Below are 24,657 nucleotides of genomic sequence, written 5' to 3'. Positions count from 1 at the left end.
ATGGTGTCCGGAGTCTTCCATGCCCTCTGTAAAATCAACTGAATGAGTTTATCAGTGGGTGGTGTCACCCAAGAGATAGACGGGTGGGGTGCTGAAAGCCTGCAGGCAAACAGACTCCTCCAAGGAAGGGTTTTGGGACTTCCAGCCACCCTTTTGTTTTAAGATTTCTAGGATATCTCCAAAGAAGACATCTTCAGGTGGTGACCATGGGGACTCTTCCCCCTGATCAAAATCTATGTCCTCAGTGATTGACTCTTGGGGGAAATCCAAGTGCTTCCTCTTGCAATTATTTTTCTGAGGGACCTCCTTAAGGGAATAATCTGGGGAGGTGTCAGAAGATGACAGAACCTGAGTCTGAGAAACCTGAGACTTCAGCACCCACTGTCCCAGTAGAAAAGCAGAAGGAATACCAGAGGTAGATGGGGGTACCTGTTCTAAGGCGGGTGGCACAGACAAAGTCACCATGAGAGGGCCCTCTCCATTGCCTTGAAGGCCAGCCCCCCCTGAAGAGGGAAGGGAGCCTGGAACTGTGACTGCCTCAGGACCTGGCTCACTCCCTGCCCCAAAGAACAGACTCTCAAGACAGTAGCCATTGCTGAACTAATTCGAGCAGATGCCCCGAGGAGCAGGGACAGCTCCAGAAAAACTGGAGTTGAGTCCTGCCCCCCCCCCCCCCCGGAACAGACAGGGTAGCTATGACTCTGAGAAATCTCCAGTTCTGAAGCCACCAAAAAGCTCAGGGGAACTACCTGTTCTGAAAATGTGAGGAACTCAGGAACCGGCACAGTCAGTGCCAGGAGATCCAGAACAGTTGACTCGAAGACGTTGGAGGAGGTTAGAGGAGGAGTAAACTGAGTAAAAAAAGAAGTTATGTCTTACTGTAATGTTCCATCTGTATTGTTGATCCTCATTCAGTCATTACTCATGGGTATCGGTTCCGACCTCGGAACTGATCCGGCCATTTTCCAAGCTAGCGTCAGCTTCAAACTCTCGAGCTAAACTCTTACCCACAATCCCCCTCTCCATGTTATCTCAGATTGCGTTTGCAAGTCAAAGAAGGTAGACTACCTCTGGTCAAATAATCTGAAGAGAACCGGATGGTGAGACCCACTAGAAACCACAGGAGGGGGAAGAAGGGAGGGTCGTAATGACTGAACGAGGATCAACAATACAGATGGAACGTTATGGTAAGACATAACTTCTTTATCTGATATTGTTAATCCTCGTTCATTCCTTACGCATGGGACAGAGTCCGCAGCTACCTCTATTCCTGGGAGGCTCTCATGGAAGGGCATTCCTGAGCACCATAGAACCGAACGATGCTCTTCCCCTGGAGACCAAATCCAATTTGTAATGATTGATGAAGGTATGAGGCATAGCCCAAGTTGCAGCTGCACAGATGTCATGTAAAGAAGCTCTGGCATGGAAGGCAGCAGAAGTTGCCACTGACCTTGTTAAATGAGCTTTCATGGTAGTAGGCAATGAGATATTGCATTGTTTATAAAAGAAGGTCACACAGTCCTTCAACCATCTAGCTAATGTGACCTTAGCAACAGCAGATCCTAATCTAGGTCCAGAAAAAGCCAAAAATAACTGGTCAGATTTACGAAAGGACCTAGTCCTGTTTAAGTAAAAACGGATTTGTCTGTGAATATCTAGGATATGTAGGCAATACTCTCCTCTGTTTGAATGATTGGTAAAGAAAACTGGCAATTCAATGGTTTGATTAATGGACATTTCAGAGATTACTTTTGTCAGAAAAGATGGATTAGTTCTCAGAGACACTCTATCTCTATGAAAAATCAAGTATGGACTCTTGATACATAAAGCTTGAAGCTCAGAAATACATCTGGCAGAAGTAATGGCAACCAAAAACAAGGTTTTCAATGACAAATGCTTGAGGTCGCAAGAAGAGGCTGGTTCGAAAGGTGGCATTGTCAGAGCTTGTAGAACTAATGATAAATCCCATGGTTGAATAGGTTCTCTAAAAGGTGGCTTCAGATGATTCACACCTTTTATGAAGGTCTTGCACAATTTATGGGACATAACAGAGGAATCTTGGAAACCCTCATGAAAATTAGAAATTGCAGCCAAATGAACTCTAACGGTAGAGGCCGATAGACCCGATTGGAAGAGGTCAGCCAGATAGTCTAGTATTACTGACACTGATGCTGAGAAGGGATCTACTTGTTTATCTTTCAGCCAACAGGTAAATCTTTTCCACTTGCTCAGATAAGTAATTCTAGTGGAAGACTTATGAGATGCAATGAGGATGTCACGTTACTGGTAAAGAAAGATAATTTTGCCTGGCAATAAAGGGAAATGGAGTAGCCAAGCCATGAGCTTCAGGCTGTTCAAGTTGGGATGAATCAGATTCTGTGGATGTGAGATCAACTCCGGGGTTGGATGGAGACTCCATGGTCGATCTAGTAGTTGAGGCCAAAGGAAAGAGAACCAAATCTGTCGAGGCCAATATGGTGCTATGAGGATCACCTTGCTCTTCAACTGACGGGCTTTCTTCAAAAACTGGGGAATGAGGGGAAAGGGTTGGAATGCGTAAAGAAGACCAGAGGGCCAATTGTGGACTAGAGCATCTCTGGGTGACTGTCCCGGAGGGGGAATCAGGGTGAAGTAGTTGCTGCATTTGTAGTTGGTCGGGGATGCAAAATGGTCGCAGCAAGGACAGCCCCAGCGGTGGAAGATCTCCGCCGCTATTAAGGGATTCAGGGACCACTCATGGGGCTGAAAAATGCACTTGCTGAGTCTGTCTGCTATCATGTTGGAATTCCCGGGAATGTGCATTGCTAGAAGAAAACAATTGATAGCCATCGCTCATTGTCATATCCTCATGGCTTCTCGACAAAGGGGGTAAGATTTGGTTCCACCTTGCTTGCTTGATGTACCAGATCACCGCCATGTTGTCTGATTGAATCGCAATTGTCCCAGACGGCAGCAGGGGATGGAATGCTTGCAAGGCCAGAAGCACTGCCCTCAGTTCTAGAACATTTATATGCAGATGGGCTTCCAGTTCAGACCAAGTGCCTTGGACTGTCTGTCCCTGACACAGCCCCCTCCCACCCCACCCCATCAGAGAGGTGTCCGTGGTCACTGTGGCCTTGGGTTGCTGGGGAGAGACCATTGTGACAGATTGTGTGTCATCCACCAATTTAAATCCTGTTTGCACCTGTGGGTTATTCGAATCATGGCTGAAAGAGGATGCTGAAAGGGCTACCATTGGGTGAGCAGTAGCCATTGTAGAAGCCTCATCTGAAACCTGGCCAGGGGGACAATAATGATGGAGGCTGCCATGGAACCCAACAGCTGTAGAACCGAGTGAGCAATGGATTCCTCCCTTGAAAGGATTGGAATCAGTTGTTGCTTTATCCTTAAAATTCTGTGCTCTGGAATAGCAGCTCTGCAGTTCTTTGTGTCCAAGATAATCCCTATGAATTCTGTCGACTGAGATGGGGTGAGATTGGATTTTTGCCAGTTTATGGTTATGCCTAGCCTTTGTGCAGTGAGGAGAGAGTATGCCAGTGCTTCTTCCAGTAGATGTCTGGTGGGGGCAGAAATGAGCCAGTCAACTAGGTATGGAAACATCTGGAATCCTTGAAGTCGTAAGTGAGCTGTGACAACTGCCATGCACTTTGTGAACACTATGGGGGCTGTAGAGAGTCCGAAGGGCAGTACTCTGAACTGGTAGTGACTGGCTCCCGCACGGAAGCGCAGAAATCTTCTTGATGGCCTGCCCACTTTTATGTGGTAGTACGCATTTTGAAGATCTATTGAGCACATGCAATCGTCTTTTTCCAAAAGCGGGAGGATAGACTGTATTGTGACCATCCGGAATTTTTGTACTCTCACAAACTTGTTCAATACACTGAAATCCAAAATTGGTCTCCAGTCCCCAGTTTTCTTTGGCACCAAAAATAGTCTTGAGTAGAATCCGGATCCTATCTGGTCTGGAGGGACTATTTGGATGACTCTCTTTTCTTAGCAGCTTTTCTATCTCTAGTGCTGCTTTTTCCCTTTGACTGGGTGGAACATCGGGAAGGTTTTTTGAAGGGACAGGACAAAGATCGAAGGGGATATGATAACCTCTGATTATAATCCTTTGCACCCAAGAATCGGTGGTGATGGTTAGCCAGGCAGAAGGGTACAAGGAGAAATGTCCCCCAACCACCTCCACAGGAAAGGGGTTGGGCTGCTCTTCAGGAGCGCTGGTAGGATTGGCCAGGGAAAGAATCTCTGGAACCCTGGTTACATGGACCCCCTCTGCCCCGAAAGGAGCATCTTCCCTTTGAGTTTCCCCCTCTGTCTCTAGGGGAGAACTCGGCCTGTGTGTCACGGAAAGGACCCTGAGATTTCTTGAACCATATCTTCCCACTCTTTTGGTTTCGGGAGAAAGCACGTTGAGGGGAAGAATAACGGACACCTATGGCATTAAGGGTCTTACCGTCCTGTTCACATCTGGCCAGTGTGCTTTTAACTTTGGGTCCAAACAATGAGGGGGACTCAATGGGAGCATTAAGAAAGGAAGCCTTAAAGGGTTCCGTGAAATTGCACAAGCGCATCCAGGCATGTCGTCTCAAGACCACAGCTGAACCCGCTGCTCTAGCTGCTCCTTTTGATGCGTGAGATATCAGTCGCATAGAGGAGTTAGATACTGACTCAATGGTGGCCAGCTGAGAGGCCACTTTGTCAAGGACCTCATCAGACACGGCACCCGCAAAGGTTTCAGAAAGCTCAGAAATCAGATCTCTTTATAGCCTGGTAAAGTGTGCCATATAATTCAGGGAGCTGATAGCAAAGGTCGCTAATGCAAAGGTGCGCTTCCCTATCCTGTCCAGGGCCCGGGACTCTTTGTCAGGCGGGTGGACAGTCTGGCTTTCTTCTTCTGCCAGATACTTTTTTGTTGTAGCTGCGACCACCAAAGCATCCACAGGAAGACCTTTTGACCAATGGGGATCTGTAACAGGAGGGGACAAAATCTTATCTGGCCTCCAGGGAATAGCTTTGACGGTGTCAGGAGCCTTCCAAGCATGCTGCACGATAAGCCAGACAAGTACATCGGCAGGTGGAGTAACCCAGGAGGTAGGGGACCAGGCACGGAGGGGACAAAATCTTATCTGGCCTCAAGGGAATAGCTTTGACGGTGTCAGGAGCCTTCCAAGCATGCTGCACGATAAGCCAGACAAGTACATTGGCAGGTGGAGTAACCCAGGAGGTAGGGGACCAGGCACGAAAGGCCTGCAGAAATGATTCCTCAGAGGTCGGATTAGAGGACTGCCACTCACCTCACTGTTTCAGGATTTCGAGGATATCACCAAAGGATACCTCATAGGGTGACCGAGGGGATCCTTCCCCCTCATCAAAATCTGTGCCTTTAGTGAGGGACTTCTCTGTGGAGTCCATGTGCTTCCTCTTACACAAACTCTTCCGGTGGACTTACTCAGTGGGAGAAGCTGGGGAAGACAGCGGAAAAGGGGTTTCCTGTGGGAATATGTCCTGAGGCCCTTGCACCCGGTGTCCGCTCAGTGCGACTTGTAAAACCAGTGTACCAGAGGAGGGCAGCGGGATAGACAGTCCAGTATTGCCAGCAACAGCGAAAGCCTTCTCCATCAGTTGGAAGGCTAGTCCACCTGAAGAGGAGTGACTGTCTAGGACAGGGGTCACCCCTCCCCTAAGTGGTTCAGCCTGCCGACCTGGAGTCCCTGGATGGCTGTGGAACAGCAAACTATGCGTGTCACAACTGACATCCTGAGTCACAGCAAAACTTTCCTGCCAGAAAGGCAACTGCGGTTCCTTAGTGAGATCCATAAAGGGAACTGCAGAAGGGGATGACTGCGCTATATCCATGGACTTCAAAGGCAATGAAGGAGGAGAATAAGAAGGGGTCTTTGCAGATGGGTGATCACCTCCCAATGAAGGATAGTTCCTGAGGGGTGGGATACCTCTGGCCAAGAGTACCTGATCGACAAGACGCAACACACCGTGTTCGGAAAGGCTTCTAGTGGACCTCACGGAGACTGAGGGAGAAACAGGCCTGTCCACAGAAGAGGCAAACTCGGTGCCCATCTCACCAGTCCGCACTGAGAACAACGGTGCCGACAGAGACTGGACTACGGGTGTTTGCACCGACTAAGTCATCGGTGCTGAGGTCATGGTCTGCACCGACACAGGGATCGGTGCTGAAGTGTTGTCGGTACTGAGGCTGAAACCGACAAAACTGAAGTCAACAATAAAGGCGTCGGTTCCGAGTAAGATGTCGGAGCTGACGTGGTCAAGGTCTGCGCCTACTGAACGGTTGGTGCCAATATAGTGGTAATAATCTGAATCGAGGACCCCCTTGGCGCCGATATAGTGAAGGCTGCAGGAGAAGACGGAGCCGAGATCACTAATAGAGCTGAAGGCCTCGGTGCCGAAGGTCTAGGCACCGAAAGCACTGGGGCTGACTGAGTGAGCTCCGGAGCCGAAACTTTAGCCTTTTTAGGTTTTGGTTCTATTTGAAGATTTCACAGATAGTACAGGGCAGTTCAACAGATAAGTGGGATGCCCCCAAACAATAAACCCACAAAGAGTGTGCATCAGAAGTAGGTAGTTTGTGTCCACAATCAGAACACCATTTAAACCCCAGACTATCTTTCTTATCCACCATGATAGCAAAAATAGAAAGCAGAAAAGGGTACCAGCAATGGTACAAAAGAATACCCGAAGGTATGAGAAAAAAGGAAGGATTACCAATGATGGTAAGGGGAGAATACCTCATGGTAAAAAGGTAGAGAAAAGAGAAGGAAAACCTGAAGAAAAGATGGTCGCTAGATGCAATAGGGTAAGAGACAATGAAATAGAAACTTTTCTGACAGAAAAGTAATACAAAATGACTATTAAACAACAAATAACTGTACTTAGCTCAAGAGAAGCAGCTTGACACGATTGAATGGCAACGCGGCAAACGAAATCTGGGTTAACGGGGAGGGGGATTGTGGGTAAGAGTTTAGCTTGAGAGTTTGAAGCTAACACGAGCTTGGAAAATGGCCGGCTCGGTTCCGTGGTCGGAACCGATACCCCATGCGTAAGGAATGAACGAGGATTAACAATATCAGATGGTTCGGTTCCAGAACCCAAAGGGGTCAGAACCAAAAGAGGGCCTGAAAGTCCTCTAGCCCACAAACTTTTACTCACCAGCCTCTCCACATCGAGTTCAGAAAGACTTTTGGTGGACCGTATAGATGAAGTTGAAGTAGACTTAGGCCTCTGCAGAAAAACTGGAAGCTCTCTGGCAAAAGGGTCAACTGAAGGTGAATAAGATGAACTTGAAAAAAATGTCTTTTGTCATGGTAGGTGAAGCAGAAATTTTTTTCCTGCACCAGGGCCTTCGATGTTGAAGGATTTGAGAAAACAATCTATGCTGAAGTAGATGTCGACACTGGTGGTTTACAGACAGAGGCCTCCGGTTCTGAAGATAATTTCAGAACCGGTTTCAGTTTCTTTGGCTTTGGCCACCAACGGAGAGGTTTGGAACTGAGAGAGTCCTTTTTTTTCCCTTTGTCCACTGAAGATGAGGACTAAGGGAAGGAAACGTCAGTTTTTGCTTTGTCCGCAGTAGATAAGCCTTCACTAAAGGTCGAGGGAATCAAGACTTCCAAAATAAGTTTGTTGCGTCTTTCAATAATGCTTGATGACTGAACCCATGACGTATGCTACAGTCTTCTTGCAAATATACTGGACCCAAGCAATATACACAAAGGGAATGGAAGTCAAGATGATGGAATTTTGCGACTGCACTTCTGCCATTTTTTAAAACCAGAAAGGTCATTAATCTTCTCAGCCATGTCAACAAGAAAAATACAGTTGGAAGACAGCCACTCCCCCACTTGCACTCACACAAAGTTCAAGATACTAGGAGAGTGGAAAGCAATTTTTTTTTTTTTTTTTAACAGAAAGAAATTGAAATGGGAAAAAACTATCAACAACGATAGGTGAAGAAAGTCCACTAATGTGTGCAGAGAAGGGATATTAACTCATTAAGAAGAAAGAAAGATTAAGAGAGAAGGGATAAAAACTAATTAAGAAGAAAGAAAGATTAAGACAGAGGGAGGGAAACTATCAACGATGACAGTAAAGGAAAATACACTAGTGTATATGGGCAAAGAACATCAACAATGATATTTTAAAGTTACACAGTGTTTGCAGAATCCAGAAAAGGGAATATCACTGTTGTGGAACATTTTGACAGAGTTTCATGTTTTTCAAGATATAAAACAAATGAAGACATAACAAAAACTACATTGTTGGACTATGCCCTCACTCATTAGTTGGTTCAGCAATATCACCATTTATGGGCACAAAAGGTGAAGTATTTGTGTGTACAGGTTAAAGATGACTATTATGACTACTAAAGATATTCAAGAAGAGACCAAGTTAGACATAATACAAAAATTGAGAAGTTGGAAGTTCCTGACTATGGATATGGATACTAAGGTTTAAGAACTAGAAATGCTTCTTGTCCATTTAATATAACATGCAGGTCAGGCATATTTTTATCAAAGGAAGAAGCTGTTAACCACAATAAAAGAACTGAATGGATTTGAGAGGAAAAGAGTTAAATAAGTTGCTTCTCCCCAAAGAACAAGGTTATTTAGGATCAACATATCTGAAAGGATACTTTAGAGCTGCACAGTTAAGGCTCAAATATATAACAAAAGCAAAAGAGTACAAATTAAAGTGGAAAGAAATGATGCTGAAAACGTCTGTGTGTGTGTGGGGGGGGGTGCTCATGAAATTAGAAGGGAGTAGGATTTGGGATGTAAGTCCTTAATGAACAACAATTGCAACCATGCAGAATTTTACATTTACAAAGTAGCAGAAAGTAGTCTGGGAACTTAGACAACATAGGAATGAAGGAACATTTAGCTATAGGGATGACTGCAAGAAGAGGCATACAAAAAAGGCAAGATAGAAATGGAAATTACTGGGGAAAACTGGCAAAAGAACCAAGATATTGGGAGCAAATGACAAGGGTGGGAAAAAGATTGGATGATGCCAAGCAGAAGTCCAGACTGTGGGTTGGAGACTGCCTTCCCTACCATGGATTGATAAAAGAGTATAGGGAAAGAGAAAAGGATAGCGGAGTGTTAAATTAAATAGTACTGGCTGAGTTTTAAGTTGAGTCTAGAACAGACACTAACAGCTGAAAACAGGATAATAGTACTGCATGTAAAATAATAAAAAATAATTATAAGATTCAATCAGAAGAGGTTAGAAAAAATTGAAAAATGAGAATGGAAAGGCAATATACACATGAACAGCGGGAAGGTATTTGTACATCAGTCAAGTAAACAACGAAATCTAGAATTTTTAGGTTTTCTGTATGGAAGTGTTTGCACAAATTAGTTTACCCTGAGAAAAATTCAGACAATCTTTCCACATGTAAAAGTTGAAAGCATGATGAGAAAGAGTGGGATAACTTAGGAATATGTTTCTTAGGAATGCAATGAGTTAAGATTTAAAAAAAAAAATCCTACAAGGTATAGTGTCAAAAATATTTAGAGAGAAATGATTCTTTGAGCTGGGATATGGAAACTGAATAGCTTACATAGAATGAGGCCCCAAGTTAAATAAATGCTACTAGCTGTTAAAAAAAGCTATTACTAGAAAATGGAAATCAAAATCTAAACCAACCACAACTTGATTACTAAATGCTGTAAAAGAGATAAAAGAATTGGGGTGAGATCTTTAGAAAACAATGTAATCTATGGGAACAATACATGCAGAATAATGCTCAGAAGGGGGAAGGCAGGACTTCAGCAATGTATGTAATGTTGAAGTAACTTATAATTGTTAAAAACTGTATGTATAATGCATGAAAAAAATACTTGTATGGCTTAGTTTTTTTTTTTATAACTGCATTTATATCCATATCACTGTGTAATATGTGAAGCTAAACAAAGGTGCTTAAACTACTTCACGAAAGTTAGACTGCTTCTCAGTTTATGTATTAAACTGCCTGTGGACATTCTCCTTTTGTACTTAGACCAATCCACCATTTATCTAATGAATCCAATGCAAAGCCCGAGGGGACCACAGTGTATCCCAACCCTAAGTGGGCACAAGACCAGTGCACTGTACATTATAACACAAGCAATATCTGGCTCTAATGACGCATTTTGCAAATATGAAACAAGTAGCAGAATGTCAATGTGTTAAACCAGCAGCCAAACTCCAACTATACAGACCACAATATGGCTAAAATCAGACTCACTGAAAATGTTGTTCTGTGAAAAAAAAGTTTCTGCAGGGGGAAAGTCCCCTACACTCCCATACTCACAATTATCAACTCCAATTATACTACAACTCAGGGTGAGGGAAGGATATATCCCAGTAGACGACCTGAAAATAAGAGTTTTTTTTTCTGTATTCTATATACAGTCAAAGTGCACACAGAAACGCAGCCAGACCCCACAAACGAGTCTTCTAATTAATCCAAACTTATTTCCCTACATTTCACTCCCAATCAGCATAACAATTTGATCGAGTACAACATTCAGAAAGCTTTCACTGAAACAGCACTCAGCAATAACAGACTCACTGAATAGTACTCTCAATGCAAAGGTGACCATGAAAAGAAGTACTTCCAAACAGCCTTACAGCACAGCAATGTACTTGCAAAATGAAGCCACAAAATACCCTGCAAGCAGTGCCATTCTGTGTATGTCACAAAAATGCACGAATTTCAATTAGTTGAATGATTTTTTTTATCTAAATGTAGAATGTTCATCTCATACTTTTTCTCTAAATGTGGAAAATGTTACTACAGTTTTATGTAATCCTGAACTTGGCTAAATGCAAGTAAAGGATATGGTAAAAGGGAAATTACCCTTGACACTTTCCCCCTCAAATGACGGTGGTTTACTAAATTGCCTTGGTTAGTCAATGCTAATCTCTGGACAACAGCATAATTAAAAAAATTAGCAAAGAAAAAAAAAATTGTCATCAAGGGAATGCAAAGTAGTTATGCTGGGCTGCAGACAATGTGTGGCCACCTGACATGTGGATTTGTTTAGCAAATGGTAATTTTTGTTTATTGCTCACTGACCAGGTTACTCCCACTAGGCCTGTAGCCTCTTTTCAGGGGAGACCTGGGGAGGAATTTATACTACTAGGGGAAATTTAGCCAGAAGACCAGGGAAGCTTCTCTTACTCATTTTGATAGCGGTTGCATAATCTTGTACAGCCACCTGAGCTATCACCAGCTGAAGCTGATATGGCCTCAGTTTAATATCTCATTAGAAGGATGTCACACTCAGGAGTGCATCACCCCCCCCCTTATACTGCACTGCAGTACCAACCTACCAAGTGTGGGAATAAAACCCACTGCCTTTTGCACCTAAAGGCAAGTGTGCTACCTGTTGAGCCACTGACACTGTATAAACGCCTGTAGCTCTGCATGTATGTGAAGAGGCATGGAAGGAGAGTTAGCTGCCAAGCAGTATGTAAATGCTCTGTCATCTTCCATCCACAGTATATTCCCTTGCTAGAATCTGCCTCTCTACATACACTGAGCGGACAAAGTTCTTTCACAGAAATGGCAGAATCAGCTGGAGCAGCTCTTCCTGGTAACAGAAGCTGTACTGGGTACATACATGTGCTGTTACCTTGGTGTTACTCCCAATAAGGCAGCTGAAGGAGAAAAGGCAGAATAAATGCAAAACAGCAATGGCTGCATCAGGAGAACAGGCTATCTTGATCTACAGACAAGACAGTAGCAGGGAAGGGTTGTGGCTACCCTGCTTTCCTCTGCATGCACAACACATCTGTGTCATTGGATGGTCATGATGGTTGTATGGCAGATACCACAACAGTAAAGGAAAAAAAAAAAACACATCAACTGAATTCAAAGTGGTCCATATGGCACAGAAGGAATATAAAACAATCGGGGAAAAGTAAGATGATCGTGTGCTAAAATGCATTTATGCTATTCTCTGCACAGCATAATTAATGTAGATGGGAAATATGAAACAGATTTTAATGAGTGCAGCTGTGACATTTTGATTTATGGCTAATGACCATGGGGAAAAAAACACACAGCATTTTAAAATGGTCAAAGAAAAGAAATATTCAGATCTGCAATGCTTAACATAAGTGGATAAAAAATAAAGAGAGGACACATCCCCTAAACCTACAATACTAGACATTTCATGTATTATACACCAGACACCTACATATACATACAGATAGGTGTGTTGGTGTATCTATTATATATTACATATTATACAGATATGTGAATGCATGCATACATATAGAGATGTAGTTATATACATGCATACTGATGCCTGTAATATTGGCTGAGCGTCCATTTCACTGAATGACAAATAAGTTTGATGAAATGACTGAAAACCTGTTCAAAATGAATGACCGCTTGGCTGAAAATCCATTTCTCGGAATGTGGTACATCTTCACACAGTTCAGAAATAGAAAAGCAAAATATTGTCACAAGTCAGCAATATTTTGATAAATTTGGGGTAAGTTTGACTAGGCTTAAAATGTCTCTTTGGCCAGCAGCTTAGTAACCACCTTTGACTATGTAGAAGTACATGAAGAATTTACTTGATAACTGGTGCCAGCTACACAATATCACTGCTGGTGTGTTATCTGCACAATGGCATTGATGCTCTTTGTGTGGTATTTTCACTTTTCACCACAGTTACACAACCATGGAGTTAGTATATTTCAGTAAGGAAGAAGTGTCTGGGGGTGGGTGAAAGGCTCCTCCATAAGAGATTCAGGCATAGGACAGGTTCTCTCTGCAAAACGTTTTGAATCATATTAACTTGGGAGATTTTTGACTGTACGATGTTTCAATTATTTACAATCTGACTGAATTGTGAAATGGGCTTTCCCATTTTGACTGAATGAGTTGACATTTAATGAAGTAGTCATTCAACAAAGTGTCCGATAATCATGTATGCGCATGCGTTTTTCTCTCACTATAAATGTGCGAGTGTGTGTGTGTGTGAGACATACATATATATATATATATATATATATATATATATATATATATATATATATATATATATATGTGTGTGTATATATTTACATATACATGTACATAGACAAATGAACACCATATGGCCGACATTCAAAACGAGGCTAAAACAACAACACTTCACAACCACATAAGTGCATATCACCGAATCCCATTTAATCATCAAATTACTGCCATAGAGCACTAGATCTATTCACTATGACTGTTAGAATACCAATTAACGTTCAATTTCCACCTGTACGGTAAAACAATAACTAATTTTACCTGTTCACGGCATAGTTGAATGATTTACATTCTCAAAAGTAACAAATGTAACTATTCACCTTTAAGTACCTGTACTATGCACCACGATCAACATGGTAGAACCCAGTGAGCAATAACCAAATTACTAAAGATGTAGTGAGGTGCTTTAATTCAAGTGAGTGAAAGAGTATCACTTTAACTTCACTGTGATCACTTGGTTGCTGCGTGGATTCATGAGATGTTTATGTTGTTCGAACAACTCGGGAGGTGAAGCACTCTATGCCAATTCCATTGGCAAATCCTGGAATGCCCTCCCAAACAACCTAAGACACATGACCTCTCCACCAATTCAAAAAACACCTCAAAGATCTCCTAAAGTCCCAATGGCTATGCCCTTGCTCTAATCCAGACTAATAGCAAACGTCCCAGGCCCACCGAAGCCTCTACCCAACCCAAAACCTTAAGGGTCCACAATGTAGCCATGTTAGACCATCATTCTAAGTCTGTACCTCTTTCAAACAATATGTATAACCTTTTTGCTTGCTTTATTTACCTATGAATGTAATAATAATTACTTGATCTTCTGATGTTTCTGTTTATCTACCTCTGTTTTTTGGAGCTTTTCTCCCCGGGCCTCTACTGAAAATGGACATGTATCCAGCTAGACTAGCCTGGTCAACAAATGTAAAATAAAATAAATAAATAAATAAAATAAATAAAAATGTGTGCATGCATTCACATCTCTGTATAATATGTAATATATAATAGATACACCAACACACACCTATCTGTATGTATATGTAGGTGTCTGGTGTATAATACATGAAATGTCTAGAAACTTCTTTGGGGTACTGACACCTCAGCAATATTTTGGTAAATTTGGCGTAAACCTGGCTAGACATAAAATGTCTCTTGGGCTGACAGCCTTGTAACCACCTATAAAGTGATTTATTCAGTGCAGTTTGCATTCAGTTCATGTTACAGGACTAATGTATTTAAATTTCTATGCTGTACTTTCTAAACCATTTAAAATACTTTTATCATAGTCATTTTTTTTCATTTAATTTACCTTTTATTATGCACATAAAAGAACCAGTCAATTCCTCTTGAACATAGAAGACAAGAGTATGGCTATCTTGGCTTGAGTCATGGTTGAAAATGGTCCACGTGGACCACCCACAAGTAAGACCGAATTTAAACTTCTCACTGAAAGGATGACACACCTCAGTAGTGAAGGATGCAACCCACATTCATTACTTTGCAGCATTTAAGTCAAATTCATAACACAGTGTCAGTACTGTAAAGTGAAGCCAAATGTCTACTGAAGGTCTAGAATAACAATCATATTACTTTCTACGCATCAAAGGTAAATGTGCAGTCTGCTGCAATACTGACACTTCTACAGCCCAGTGCTCAACTATGTGTGTGATAAACATTTTAAAGACAAGCGAAAATCAATGACTACTAAATCTTACTGAGATGTAAATGCTCTGTCCATGTCAATCGCAGATAATAAAGCACTCTCCTCACTCTGAGATGTCAGGTAACTGATGTCTGGACCATCTAGATAAGGAGTGATTACTCTTCTCTGCATGGCTGGAATCTAGACAAAATACAAGCTACTCAATTTTGTGTGCAGTTCATACAAGAAAATAGGACACTTGTTTACAACATTCATTGAAAATTGTTTCTTGAGAATGATTATTTACAGCTACCATAACTTCAGTCCTTCAAAAGACTTCTCATTTAACAGACAATCACATCCAGTAGAATGGTTTCCTGCCTGTAAAGCCACTAAGCCAAAACAGCAATGGTTCGTTATAGTGGAATCAATCCAGAAAAATTCCTAAAAGAAAAGCAAAATGGTACAAAGCATGAAATAGGATTTTTGAACAATGGAAACCACTGGAAACTGTTATATGGGATACACAAGTGAACAAGCAAAGCAAAACACAAACAGTCCAGTGCAATTATTAATTTCCTGTTTTTTATATAAATATTTGTGTTTTTCTGACAGGTTTAATATACTAGGGCCAGTACATTGATCTTCTGACCCATGCACATCAATAGGCTTTTTACCTACTATCAGTGACATATGTAATGAGTAAATTCTCCCACCGTCAGTGGGAGTTTTCCCCAGCTGTGGTCTACATTTGGCTCAAAAGATTTACTCACTCCGACAAAATCATTACCACAGCCAGGGAAAAAAAAAACAATAGCTAATACCTTCCTTTGTCCAAAGGAAGGCAGCAGCACTGGTTTCCTAAACAATCACTCCATTAGGGGATAGTACCAGAGTACAAAAACATCATGACTGTTGGAATTATCCTGGCCTAAATCAAGCTGAACAACTCTACCAAATGCATCCTCAACAGCATTTGATATTCACAATACTTAGAATGTTTAGCTACAAACAAGCATCTGAAAAGCTCATCTAGCACGAGAGCGAATGTACTTTCAATTTCAGGGCTAATTGACCACTGCTGCTCTGCTAAGAAAGGTCTTACATAGATTAAAAGATTTTTTTTTCAAAGCTCCATAAAAAGTGGGTTCCACTACTGTCACGGTCCTAATCAGCCAATGTTTCTTACTTTTGTTACTTTTTGCATTTTTACTCACAGGAAATGCCATAAAAGCGGGCTCTGTCCAACTTTTGATGGAAGATAAGCATATAGTTGGTAATTTGTACTGTCTGTATAATATACCTATGTTAATAAGACTAAGGATTTGTTTTACTGCGTGTATAGCCTCTACTAGTTTAATTATTTGTATATTTTAATTTTTTTCTGTATTGGAGCTTTTCTTCCCCGGCCTCTGCTATAAAAGGTCTTAGGCTCAGTTGGTCACTCCTGGACATCAAATATCAAATAAATAAATACACTCTATTAGCCTGTGACAGTGTGCTCTAATGAAACAACAAAAAGTACAGTTGTGTACACTTACCATAAATGTAGATGTTCAAGTGTATTCACTGTTGCAGTCATCACATTTGGGTTATCTGCCTTCAGGTAGCCCTCCAGCTGGCCTGAGTGTTCGGATTTCTGCGTCGGATGCCGTCTCTTCTTCCATGTCATCAGGTTGTCAGGGGTATAAAACATGCAGCAGACGCCATTGCATCAGTTTTTCTTGCCCCAGATGTCAGGTGCCCCAGCAATAGGAAGCAATTATATGGTATGGTACATCCCCATCAAAAAGCAAATACACCAGAACAAATAAATATATCAAACAAGAAGAGCCAAGAGAAGTCAGGGGGGCTGGAGGGAGGGTAACCAGGACTGCAACAGTGAATACACTCGAACATCTACATTTATGGTAAGTGTACACAACTGTACTATGTTCTTCGTGTTTCACTGTTGCAGCCATCACACTTGGGTTGATTCCCAAAGCTAAGAAAGGGAGGAGGAAGTTAAAGAGTATTAGGCCAGCTATTAAGCCCTGCAAGACTGGAGTGGCAAATCTAGCACTGGATTTAGAAAAGATAGGCATGTAGTAATGCTTGGTGAAGGTATGTACAGAGCACCAGGTAGCAGCTTCTAGGATGTCCCTGGTAGGGACTCTTCTGAGAAAAGCTGCAGAGGTAGATGCAGCCCTGGTGGAATGCGATCTTATCCCCTGTGGGGTAGGTTTTCCATGGTGCTTGTAGCAGAAATGAATGCAATGGGCTATCCATTTGGAAATGGTTTGCTTTGAAATGGCCTTCCCCTCTGCCCCTGCAGCAAAGCCAACTAGCAGCTGTTCAGATTTTCTGAGAGGCTTAGTCCTGTCCAAATAAAATCTAAGTTGTCTGTGCACGTCCAGAGAGTGCAGTATTCGTTTCCCTTTGTTTTGTGGATTAGGGAAAAAAGTAGGCAAATGAATGGCCTGATTTAGGGCCACACTAGACACCACCTTGGGTATAAAGGAAGGATTAGTCCTGAGGGAAACCCTACCTGCATGGAAGATAATGAAGGGCTCCACTGCCATGAGGGCCTGTAATTCAGACACTCTTCTTGCTGAAGTGATGGCTAGAAGAAAGGCTGTTTTCCAAGAAAGGAATTTCAACTCTGCTGTTCATCTGGCTGAAGGGGAGGGGGGAGTGAGCTTTTCCAGTACAAAGTTAAGGTCCCAAGCTGGAGTGGGAGCTCTCCTGGGGGGTCTTAAATTTTTGGTCCCTCTAAGGAATTGTTTTAGCAAGGGGTGAGAGAAGAGGGGTGGCTCAGTATTGTAATGAACTGAAATGGCAGAGGCATGAATTTTAATTAACGAGAAGGATAGGCCCTTGTGGAGCATTTCTGTTAAGTACTGAAGAATATGCGGTAAGCTGGGCACCGTTGTGCCCATCCCCTGAGTCTGGCTCCAGGAACAGTATCTTTTCCACTTTTCAGCATAGGATTTTCTAGTACTAGGCCTCCTTGCCTCCAGAATGACATCCAGCACCTGCTTACTGAAGGATGCTAGAGGAGAGCTCAAGGAATTAGCCAGGCTGCAAGGTTCAGGGTTTGAAGCTGAGGGTGCAGAATCTGGCCCACCTGCTGGGACAGCAGGGAAGGGGTCTGAAGCAGATGCCATGGTTGCAGCAGTGTCATACTGCGCAAGAGGGGGTATCAGTGCTGGCGTGGCCAGTCTGGTGCAATCAATATTGTCCTTGGCTTGTCCTGTTTGATCTTTAGTAGAACCTTCGAGAGGAGAGGCAGAGGGGGAAAGGCATAAACCAAGAGGCTTTCCCAGGTAAAAAACAGGGCATCTACTTTCCAAGCTTGACTGTGGGGAGTTCTTGTGCCGAATTTGCTCAACTGGTAGTTCTGAGGGGAGGCAAACAGGTCTACCTCTGGAGTCCCCCATTTGTTCCTCAAGAGGTTGAATATATTGGGTTCTAGTTTCCATTCGTGTGGGTCCATGAGATTTCTGCTTAAGTCGTCTGCCAGTGAATTTAGTTTGCCTGGCAGGAATTCAGCTTGTAGGTGTACTTGGTAGCTCAACGCTGTGTTCCACAGAGCCATGGCTAGTCCTGCAAAGAGGGTACAAGTGGGTTCCCCCCTGCTTGTTTATGTACCACATAACTGTGGTGTTGTCTGTATTTACCAATAGTTGCCCTGGAAGAATACGGTCTATGAAGGCTGTCAGAGCATACTGTACAGCTAACATTTCTTTTTGATTGATATGCAGGTGCATCTGTCTTGGGTTCCGTTTGCCCTGAATGCACTTGCCCTGCCATGTCAGCCCCCCCCCCATGCATAATCTGATGCGTCTGTTGTTAGGGTTTGGCTGGCAGGGTTTAGAGTGAATGGGAGTCCCTTGTTGTGGTAGCAGGCCTCTGCCCACCAAAGGAACTCTGTCTTCATACAAGGAATGACAGAAATCATTGTTTCCAGGTCCTGAGAATGTTGATACCATTGGCTTTTTAGATACCATTGGAGATTCCTCATACTCAGTCTTGCATACGGAATTAGCAGAATGCAAGAGGCCATAAACCCCAGGGCTTGCAGTATTTTCCTTGCAGATAGCTGGGTTTTTTTGGCCAATAGTTTGAAGTAGGGTGCCAAATAAACTTGTTTCTCCAGAGTGAGGAATGCAATCTGGGAAGTTGTGTTCAAGCTTGCGCCTAGGAATACAACCTGTTGGCAGGGAAGTAGGTGAGATTTCTTTTCAGCGATGGTGTACCCCAGTGAGGTTAGAAGTTTCTTTACAAATGCCAGGTGTTTTAATAGCAAGTCCTGGCTTTCTGCCTGAATCAGACAGTCATCCAAATATGGGTAAATTTGAATATTTCTCTGCCTGCAAAATGCAATGGCTGGAGCTACACACACTGTGAATACCCTGGGCGCAGTAGATAAGCCAAAGGGAAGTGCAGAGAACTGAAAGTGCATGGAGCCTGCCCTGAAGCGTAGGTACTTCCTGCAAAATTCCCTTATTGAAATGTGTAGGTAAGCTTCTTTTAAGTCTAGGGTTGCCAGCCAGGCATCCTTGGCTAGCATAGGAAGAAGCTGTTGAAGAGTTAGCATTTTGAATTTTGGAACTACCATAAAAGTGTTGAGAATAGAGAGGTCCAGGACAGGATGCCAGGAGTTGTCTTTTCTGGGTACCAGAAAAAGTCTAGAATAAAAACCTTGTCCCCTTTGTTCTGCTGGGACAGGTTGAATAGCCCTGATACTGAGAAGAGAGAATAGCCTCTGCCCATTGATTTTTGGGGGTAGGTCTGGCCAACCATTTGGGGTTGGTAGTGTGTGGAAGTGGAATCGGTATCCTTGGGAAACTATGTTCAAAACCCATTTGTCCTGGGTAATGAGTTCCCAGTTTTTTGCAGGCAGGGCAAGCTTTCCTCCAAAGGGAGCAGGTAGTTGAGCAGGGCTTGGAAGGGTTAAGGTTAAGTCACTATGCCATTTTTCCGTAGGGTGGGGCTTACTACTCCCTGCTTTGGAAGTGGGAGCCCCCCACTGCTTATATCTGTGCGTAGCCTGAGACTGTAGCCTAGGTGGTCTGCTGTTCCTGGGTTTGGACTGAGAAGGCCTGGAAGGGACTGGAGAGGATAAGTTCTTTGAAGGAACAATGCCTACTGAATCTGGGAGGCTGTACTTGTAGGAAATCTTTAACAGTTTTCATAGATTCAGCTTTTTCCTCCATCCTTTTGAGGACTTCTGCTTTGTTGCCAAAAAGGTGGTCTTGGTTTAAGGGAACATCCAGTAATTTAGCTTTAACATGATCTGGCAAGTTTTGTTCTTTAAACCAAGCATGCCTTCTAAGTACAGACCCAGTGACAGCAGTCCTGCAAGATGCTTCTAAAGTGTCAAAACCACATTGCAAAGTATGTTTACCAACTTGTTCTGCAGAATGCATTAAATCTTGCAATCCATTGTCTTCAGCACAGTCAGAAAATCAACATCACTTTCTGTTTAAGTAGTCCCATAATATGCTGCTTATACTTTAACATATGAAACTGGCAATTTAAAGCCCCAATGACCAAAGTAGCAGAAGTATATACCTTCTTATCCCATCTGTCTAAGGCTCTAGAATCTCTATCAGAAGGGGTAGGATTTTTGGCAGCAGTAGCCTTAATACCTTTTGGTCCTTGGGAAATGGTCTCTGGATCCACAGAAGGATTCTTGAATAGGAACTTGTGAGAGTCAGGCACTCTGTAGTACCTGTCAGGTTTGCTAGGAACTGGAGGTAAAGTGTCTGGGGTAAGGCTAGATTCCAAGAAAGCATCATCTACAATGTCCAGAACAGGAGGGATAGCTAAATGCCTGTGTTGAGGCAGGAGTAAAAATTCCCTAAGTCTCTTTTTGGACTCAAGAGTAATCCTGGCTTTCCCAGCGGAAATGCTCCCTAAGAGTATGCAAGGTTTCACCAAAAGAAAGATCTTCTGGAGGGGAAGCAGAGGGAATGGAATCTCTGCATCAGAATCCTCATATGTAAATAAGGGCAAATCCAGGTAATCAGAAGGAGCAGAAATATCAGATTCCTGATCAGAAGAATCAGAAAGAAATTCAATTCTAGGTCTCCTAGAGAGGAAGGCTGGCTTCCTCTAATTAAAGTAATAAGGTCTTCAGCCATTCTAAGCATTTGTTTTCGAGGCATATGGGCCTGAGCCTGCGGTTTGGTCGTCAGTTTTCTAGGCATAGTGTGAGGTTTTGGCCTGAGGGATTCGAAACTTCTGGATGGAAACGATGGCGTCGGTTAATTTATGAATATCTGTAGGCCTGCATACACCCTCAGAAGCCGGTGCCTGCACAGCGGCAATGGACCCATCCAAGGTAGACACATCTGCAGGTTCCTTAGTCAAAGAAGCATCTTGCGGCATACCAGACTCCGAAAGGGTCTCAGTAGAGGTCTGCGAATCTGAAGTAGTGGGTATCAGGTGCTGCAAAAGCGGATGAGTACCGGCGGACTGGCAACTAGCCTAACGGAAGCATTGTTGGCAGTTTTGGACTTATGCGGTCTGTCTGTCTTTAGCCTTACATTTTTTCGGAAGATCGGTAGTTGGATGGCTTAACGAAGCCATTTCGGAGTACTGAGATAGAGTACGAAAGTAAATGTCTGCAAAAATAGCCCAATGATGAATAGTTCGGGGGTTGAACAAGCCACAAAACTGACAGTGAGGGACATAGTGGACTGGGCCTAAACAGGGGATGCAGTAAGAATGAAAATTTCTATGAGGCATTTGCTTTCCACAGGCAAGACAATTGTTAACTTTTACTGACATCGGTTGGAGCAAGAAAAAGGATCCCCAAAGAGGTACTTAACTTTTTTGAAGACTTCGGGTCTGAAACTCGAAAATGAAAATTTCAGAAGATGGCTGACCGGCACTTGCGAACTGCTTCTGCTTCGGGTACCACATGGCAAGAAAGACTGATATAATGGCGTCGGCTGCATGTTTTATACCCCTGACGACCTGACGTCATGGAAGAAGAGACAGCATCTGACGCAGAAATCCAAAGACTCTGGTATTCAGTCCGGCTGAGGGCTACCTGCAGGCAGATAACCCAAATGTGATGACTGCAACAGTGAAACACGAAGAACATCTAAAAGCAAACAGGATGGTACACAAAGGATCTGAAACCACCCACTCGACCCTCAACCCATAAAATAAGTTTTAAAGAAACAATTATATGTGTACAGCAGTCTGTAACAAGAGCAATCTCAGACAAAAATTGCAAAAAAGGTAAGCCTTTTTAGCATTGGAATGGTACAGGCAGCAAGACCATTATTGCTTGTGGATTAGGAGAGAAAAAAAAAAAGAGATTTTTGTATTTACTTGAAAAACAAGTACAAAGTTTGATAATAGACCAATGGAAAGCGAAGGAGCTGGGAACACAGCTATAGTGAGGAAAGACCCACTAAATTGGAAGGATTCTGAAAACCGTATGCCAATCACAAAGCTTCAATTACAGACAACTCAAATGCTAATATGAAAAAACAATCAGAACAACTGCACCTTTTCACACCCCCTTTGCTGAAATTAGCAAAAAAACAATGCTTTTGCCAGTATTAATATATTTTTTTCTTGATCTGTTGAAGTCTATAAGATGAAAGCTCTAATTCAAATAAAGGTTATTTTAATGAACACTGACTCAAAGTGACTTATTCTGGAAATTTGAAGGGATTTAACACAAAAACTTTGGAAACTCCGGATAGAAGATAGTTCACTCTCCTTCCTGAACCACAATCGCCCGTTTTGGATGCAACGGGAAATGAGCATCTGCTTCAGTGCCCTTTCTTACATCTAAGGCTTAACCTGTCTATTTCTAGGACTCTACATAAGAAACAGTAACAGATTTGGCTGGTTGAAGTAAAATTCCCCCCACGGCAGTCTTTCAAGTAAGAACTTGAGTGCCACATACGCACTAGGCTAAGAAGAGGTAAAGGTTAGTTTTTCATTAAGGTCTCAGAGGTGGCACAAATTTTCTGGGAGGCCTAAGGTGCTAGACACCTTTTCAAAACTGCTTCACAATACTGTGAACAGAAAATAGAGGTCCAAGTTGAGATATGATGCAATAACTGAATGGTCAATAACTTGACACAGCCTCAAGAGAGGTCACTTCAGAAAACTTCTGTTATGGTAGGTAGCGCAAAAACTACTGGTTTTTGCAGGTTCTGGTGGTAAAACAATTTCCGAGCTACACCTTAAGGGTAAACTTTTTCCAGTAGGACAGATATTTTCTAGTGATGGGTTTCCTCACCTCTTGATTAATGTGCATAACCTCTTCTGACAAATGTTTTTTGGAGGGTATCAGTTTAATAGCATCCAAGCTGCTAACCTGAAACTCTGTGGGTCTGGATATATCAAAAAGACTTCCTCCTGCGTTAGGGGGGTGTAGCACTGCTGGAAGCTTCAGTGGTCCTTCAATTAGCTAAACCACCTAGGGGAAAGTACAGCTGTGTAAAATCTTACCATAATGGTAGCTGTCCTTCTCTTCACTGTTGCAGTATCCATCACCTTTCAATGTGTTTACAGACAAAACCACAATGATATGGTCAACACACAGCGAGGAACGAGGTCTTATCTTCTCTGCCGGTTTGCACTCCTAGTGTGGGAACTAGCTATCAAGCATCACTTGACTCTTCATGCAGTTTACATTCCCTCAGTTCAAAACATTGTGACAAACTCTCTGAGCAGATCCATAACTCAATCCCATGAATTGATGCTTCACTGGGATGCATTTCTGGACATTGTCCACCAGTGGGGTACTCCTCAGATCTTTTTGGCTCTCCTCTGAACAGACAACTTTCTCTAGTGTGTGCCAGAGTCCGAAGTCACTGGTTTAGAAGACGGACACCCTCTCTTTTTCTTGAAAGGGAATGTTTCTCGACGCCTTCCCTCTCCTTCCTCTCATACCAAAAGTCCTGTTCAAAATTCAACAGGCTGTGCACAAAATCTTGTTGGTGACTCCCTTTTGTCTGAGACAGCATTGGTTCCCTCTTGTGCATTTAGCCAAAGGCAATCTTCATAAATTACCTCACAGAATGGACCTACTCACACAAGACAAGGGATCTCTCATCTATGCCCTCCTGCCCACTACAACTGACACTGTGGGTAATAGCATTTTGATTACACATAGACACCTTTTTTCAGAGGATGTGCTTAGGATCTTGCAGGAGGCCAGGAAATCCTACTTATCGAAATGGAGGAGGTTTTCTGTTTGGTGAGCTTCTTGTAACCTGGATCCACTATCTGTGGATGTTCCTTTGGATCTTTCTTATCTGTGAGAAGTGCTCAATGCTGGGTTGGCTTATTCTTCTGTTATGGCCCACGATCAGCTATTTCTGCCTGTCTGCCTTTATCACTTCTTTTACCTTCTAGATTTGAAGCTAAACAATTTCTTAAAGCCATTCTTCATATTATGCCTCCCAGAAAGCCTGTTCTTCCTCCCTGGGATCTTAATTTTGTTTTAGAAAAAGTGAAACAAGCTCCTTCTGAGCCTGCAGCTTCATCTTCCTTGCAACATTACTCTTGGAAGACTGTACTTTTGTTCGCCCTTACTTCTGCAAGATGGGTGTCTGAGCTCCAAGCTCTTATGGCTTGTTCTCCTTTTCTGGTGCTTCATAAGGACAGGGTGTCCCTTTGTACTAATCCTTCTTTTATGCCCAAGGTGGTAATGGGGTTGTCCCTTAACCAGTCTATTAATTTGACCACTTTTTCCCTTCTCCCCTATCTACCATTGAGAAGGTGCTGCACACGCTGGATGTGCATAGACAGCTCAGATTTTATTTGGGTAAGACTGACTTTTCATAAATCTGATCAACTTTTTGTTTCCTTTCATCCTAGGTCCTTAGGACTGTCTGTGTCCAAGAAAACTATTTCTTCTTGGATTTCTAAAGCCATTTCTTTTTCTTATTCCTTTCATGGTAAGAGCATTCCTTCCTTCTGATAAGGCTCATTCCACAGG

The 24,657-nt window shown here is 42.8% G+C and overlaps 1 protein-coding gene across 1 annotated transcript in view; it reads right to left on the bottom strand.

Annotated features, from left to right (window-relative positions):
- Nucleotides 1-24,657, bottom strand: part of IBTK (inhibitor of Bruton tyrosine kinase) — a 1,862,448-nt gene that overhangs the window by 570,269 nt on the left and 1,267,522 nt on the right. The window contains exon 20 of the mRNA XM_044074098.1: nt 14,770-14,897. Within this exon, the coding sequence (XP_043930033.1) occupies nt 14,770-14,897 (128 nt within the window). The remainder of the gene's footprint in view (nt 1-14,769; nt 14,898-24,657) is intronic.

Source organism: Protopterus annectens, chromosome 1.part1, assembly GCF_019279795.1.
Source record: "Protopterus annectens isolate FY-2018-M chromosome 1.part1, PAN1.0, whole genome shotgun sequence".
Taxonomy (NCBI): domain Eukaryota; kingdom Metazoa; phylum Chordata; order Ceratodontiformes; family Protopteridae; genus Protopterus; species Protopterus annectens.
This window is presented reverse-complemented; position numbering and strand designations above follow the sequence as displayed.